The sequence below is a fragment of the Silene latifolia genome, chromosome X, assembly GCF_048544455.1.
Source record: "Silene latifolia isolate original U9 population chromosome X, ASM4854445v1, whole genome shotgun sequence".
NCBI classification, from domain to species: domain Eukaryota; kingdom Viridiplantae; phylum Streptophyta; class Magnoliopsida; order Caryophyllales; family Caryophyllaceae; genus Silene; species Silene latifolia.
The window spans coordinates 323,760,621-323,765,765 of record NC_133537.1 but is presented as its reverse complement, the minus strand read 5'-3'; the positions used below and the strand labels follow the sequence as shown (position 1 = coordinate 323,765,765).

Genomic DNA, 5,145 nt, shown 5'->3' with positions numbered 1-5,145 from the left:
TTAGTAATTGACTCATTTCTCTTTCCTTAGCCTTTGTGCCAAAACCAAAGGATAACAATTGACCGGGACGGAGGGAATACAAAATTTACGATAAGACCGTCATTTATTTCATTCAGGGCCATTAAAAATAACAATATTATACTTAAAAAGTAACTTAGAATATCTCTAATCACTAATGAACTTAAAAATGTAATTTACCTTTCAAGTATAATATACGTAGTAGTTACATACGAAAATACGGTCTTATAGCGAAATTGCCCTACAAATACACGAATAAATGGCAAGAGATATACAAATATACGATTAATCAAAAATTAATCTCGGAGCAAAGAATAATGTGGATAATTCATAGCCCTAGTCTGAACGGAATACCGGTTGATGGCAACCATGTTTTCCCGGTGATGAACCGACCAACAGTAAACGACGATGCAAGACTCGGGCTTTTGATGACATGGAAACCGGCCCATTGGACTCGTTTACGAACATTCGAACCTGGACCGGTATTGGCATACTCAGCATAGTATAAAGTGTTCAAAAACCTATTACCATTCCAAGGCATCCAACCTGAAGGGTCAATCAACGGTCCCATATAAGTTTTCATGATAATAGTTCGAGAAAACTCCTGCCAAGGCCGGCCCAAGTAAGTAATAACAGACCGGCCCATGGGCTCAAGGTCTTTGTTAGCTATGATCCGTGAGCTATGGATCACAATACCCGTGTTTTGATTCGGGTCAGCCCGGCCTTGGGCCGTGATGACATTGGCCTGACCCCAAATTGGCTTACGGATGTAAATCATGCAGTTTTGGAAGACAGCAGCAGCATTACCGAAAATGATATCAATAGTGCCAAAGATGTAGCAACCTTTGTAGAATTGCCTTTGTGAATGTACAAAAAGGGTGTCTTGGTACCCGTAAAAGGCGCATTTGTAAAAGACGGATAGATCCGAACCCGACCGCAATGCCACTGCTTGCCCATTTTGTGGCCCAGCTGTATTACGGAATGTTATATCCCGGGCTATAAATCGAAGACCGTCAATACCTGAAAAATAAGGGAAAAAATAAATATGATATCTTTGTTTTTCCGGTACGATTGATTGATGATCAAGGCAAGAAATTTGAAATAATGTCAACTATGGTAACATGGTTTCTTGCTTGGCCAAGGGACATCGATCATGCGTAATGGTCAAGCAAGCAATTACTAGCTTTGGAGCCAATCAAGTTAAAAGTTGTGTAATGAAGCACATAAGCAGTCAACTAAGGATGATTAAGTACTACTACTACTAGTATATACGTCCGATCGAGAAACTTATAAAAAATATGTCAGCAATCGGCCGTTAGAAATCATATCGTTCCTATTTAATTTGGGTTGAGTCCTCCGCAACGGGCTTATAGAACTAGGTGCATGAGACCGGCCCATAAGCAAGTGAGGTTCCATCCTAAAACTAATTGGTGATAAGAGGAGTAGCCCACTAACTTATAAGCTATCCTCTTCACTATTATTCTACCGATGTGGGACAATGCGCGCTATATGCCTCTCACACACATATGGGAAGAGACCTCAACAATTTTACTGGTCGCGCATGACGTTAGCTTGTCAATATTTAATTTTCTCATAATGTCAAAATTAATTTTTGTTAGATGATAAAACCAAAATTGGCCTAACTCAATAAGTTTTACTAGCCAGTTTAGTCGAATAACTTGACTACAAATGTAACTAAATTGGAATGATAATAACACTAAAAATGTAAACTTTTGCATGCAACAACAACGGTGTGCAAGTGAATCTACATACACTAGAAAAAAGCACCAATCTACATTTACATAAATTATGGTAAGAGAGTCTCATACAAGAAGTTGTGTTAAAATTAAGTAACAAATTAAAGATAGTTGGTGTGGAATGTTACCTGCAGTTGCGGAATTGTAGGTGGTGAAACCAGATTTAACACTCCTACCAGCAGTAACAATTGTGTTCTTCATCCCATCACCAATCAAGGTAATATCATTAGTATAAGGACCAACATAAATATTCTCCTTATAAACCCCTTTTCTTACGTAAATCACTTTCCTCCCCGCAATACTGCTCTTAGCCGCGGCATCAATGGCTGCTTGAATCGTTGTATATTTAGCAGAGCGGTCCTTGGACACTACAAACATAGCCTTTCGAACAACTGATGACCGAGAATCAAGTAGTAACCTCCGACCATTATGACTTAACCAGCTAGGATACGCTTCATTAGTACTAGTACTAGTACTAGTGCTATTATCGGTAGCATCACCTAATGCCAATCCATTCGAAATTAGTTCTGAAACGTTGTATGAAACGTGAGGCCATATGAAGGTTGTGACGTTCATGTCTTGGGATCCACGTAAACATGTATCAAGATTGGTTAGAGCGGAACTAAGCCAAGTTTGAGCGTCACAATCGGTGAAACTAGAGTTACTAGTCAATCCTTGAAGGGTGTAATTAAGTTGGATAATAGTGTGATCGTACAGCTTAATACAATCGGCCCACGCGGCCCTTTTTTTATGGTCGTCACACTTCATTCCCCAACCCCATATATGGGTTTGGGCGTGCCTAGCCCGGTCTAAGGCCACCTCTATTATCATCTTTCTGAACTCGGATTTTTCTTTACATGGTTTCACCATTTCTTGAGCCATGAAAAATTTGCATGGCGATGGATGTGGGACGGTATCACACCATCGGTTTATCTCAGCTGACGATAATGGAGGATTTTGAGCACAAGTACAAGACAGGGAGGAAAACAAGATTAAGAAGATGATTAATAGAAGATTTAATGAAGTATAATATGCCATTTTAATTTGATTTGTGTTTTTTTTTTTTTGGTTTTGGCAAATCCCTAAGAGATGTTTGTTAATATGATGTTTAAGAGCTAATTATATTCAAATTGGCAATGGCCAATGTAAACGGATGATTAAAAAAATGTGGTAATTAAGAAACTTATGTTTCAAGTTTTTGCTTATTTGTATATGACGGATAATGTCCTTGTTTACGTAAAATTCTTGGTTTCTTGCTAATCCACAAAGGATTCCGCTAAGGCGAAGCGTGATTAATGCGTTCGGCCTAGCTTTTTTTTTTTTTTTTTTTTTTTTTTTTTTTTTGGCTAAAAAACACAAATTGGCCAAAGACACCGGTTTCTAAAAAGTTAAAATAGCTTTTTAAAAACTTGAAAACCATCTTTTTTTTTTTCTTAAAAATAGAAACAACATTTGATGCTTTTAGTTTTGAAAATTACTTCTAGAAAATTAAGTTATAAAAACAAAAAACTCTTCTTTAACAAATTAGGCCAAATATGCTCAAATTCATTTTTTCTTCAAAAGGTTCTAATCAATAATGGTTTTAACTTAAAGTACCACTCACTAGCTAGTTATTTACAAGCTATCACTAATTTCAATTTTTAAGTTTGAAGCATAAGTTTTTATTACATCTTGATACTTCTTTCAACTCGGATTAAACTTCCTTTTCTTCCTATTCTGGACAACTCATACGGAGTATTATACTTCCTATACCAATTTTGGAATTACCCACTTACAAGCAAAATGTCCAACTTATCCTTCCAAACCAAATTTAATAAAATCAACAATTTTTGTAATATTAAACCCACTTGATTACTTGTACATTTGTTTATAAAACTTTTTTATACCTTGTGGAAAATCTATCAGCATGTTTAACAGAGTTAGTTGGAGGGACTCACTATTAGTCATCTTATAAAATTTACAGAGTATATTTATGATTTGATCGATTTATGGTGGGATTTCGATTCTAAAAATATTGAATTTGCTAGGGGTTTCATGATACTCAAGTTACTACCATCTCGGTGTAATACAAATATGTTTTATTTACTAAAGTAACTACAGAAACAAGTTGATGAAGTATTCAGGTCTTCTAAATTAAAAGAAAAAAATAATCCCTCCGTTTCAATAAATAGTTATCTTTATTTCAAAATCTCCCTCATGAAAGAGTCAAATATATAGATAACTATCTATTGAGACGGAGGTAATATGTACTATACGGTTTAATAATGTAGCTCAACAGCATTTACAGATTCTTGCTTGAAATGGGCGATTAAGCAATGGCTTGAAGCAAACATTGACAAAAATGGGTGAATACATTTTTGTCAACGCATGAGATTGCTTAGTTATATTATATCAACTGTAAATCTGAAGCTTATGTGTGTTTTTTTAGTTCAACTAGAAAGAGCGCATTTCAATGTCAATTGTTAGCATAGGAAGGAGAGTTCAACTTTTTCACCTAATAATGATGAATGTTCTTCATGGAGTATTTTATCATCCGTACATGTAATACATTGGGATCAGTTACGTTAATTTTCAGGATAGTCGTTATCTTCCACATCTTTTTATGAGGAAGTCTACCTTAAGACGGATTATTTTCGTCTAAAACAATGAGACGGGATTTTGAGGCCACTTTGCATTCAAATGTGGTCATTTTTGGAAAAAAAAAAATGATCTCAAAACCTCAGTTTATTATTTCAGACGAAAATGATCTGCCTGAAAGAATAATTTTTTTTTTTTTTTAACATTGGAAGCTTCTATAGTATTTTTGAATTTTTAATATACTTGTGGCTTGTGCAAAATTCAAGCAAAATCCGATTTAATACTTTATTTGTGCTTAATTAAGCAACTAAAGCAAGAAATTAGTATTCATACCACAAGCAATTGACTTTTAGATATTCTAGATCAAAGGAAAATAAAAGTTCTGTTCATTCAACAATAATTGTAGAATCATTTGGTGCTTGTAGAGGTGTAAACAAGCCGATCTGAGCTCGAGCATCGGAACGGAATTTTGAGCCTGAGCTCAAAATATTGAAGCTCAAGTTCGATTTTTCATTATGTTCTTTTCATTAATTCACTCATCTATAACTAAAAAAAATTTTAAACGATCCCAACGAGCTTCTTATCCGAGCCTTGCGGAGCTAGAGACAAGTAAACCAATTCCTATATTTTTTTTTTTTTTTTTTTTTTTTTTGACAATCGGGTTAAAAGAGTTCTACAATTTAGCAGCACGCTTAGCTAATCTATGAGCGGCTTTATTACAAATTCTAGGAACATAAGCAAAAGAAACGCAGTGAAAGTTTGCCGCTAGTTCAGTGATATCTTCAACAGTATT

At 35.2% G+C, this 5,145-nt stretch overlaps 1 protein-coding gene across 1 annotated transcript; it reads right to left on the bottom strand.

Moving 5' to 3' along the window:
- Positions 1-346: 346 nt before the first annotated feature.
- Positions 347-2,813, bottom strand: LOC141620725 (putative pectinesterase/pectinesterase inhibitor 59). Its single transcript, XM_074437524.1, has 2 exons — positions 1,904-2,813; positions 347-1,038 (listed from the first exon to the last, which is right to left on the bottom strand). Exons 1-2 carry the CDS (start codon positions 2,811-2,813, stop codon positions 347-349), a joined length of 1,602 nt encoding a protein of 533 aa, XP_074293625.1.
- Positions 2,814-5,145: the final 2,332 nt, after the last annotated feature.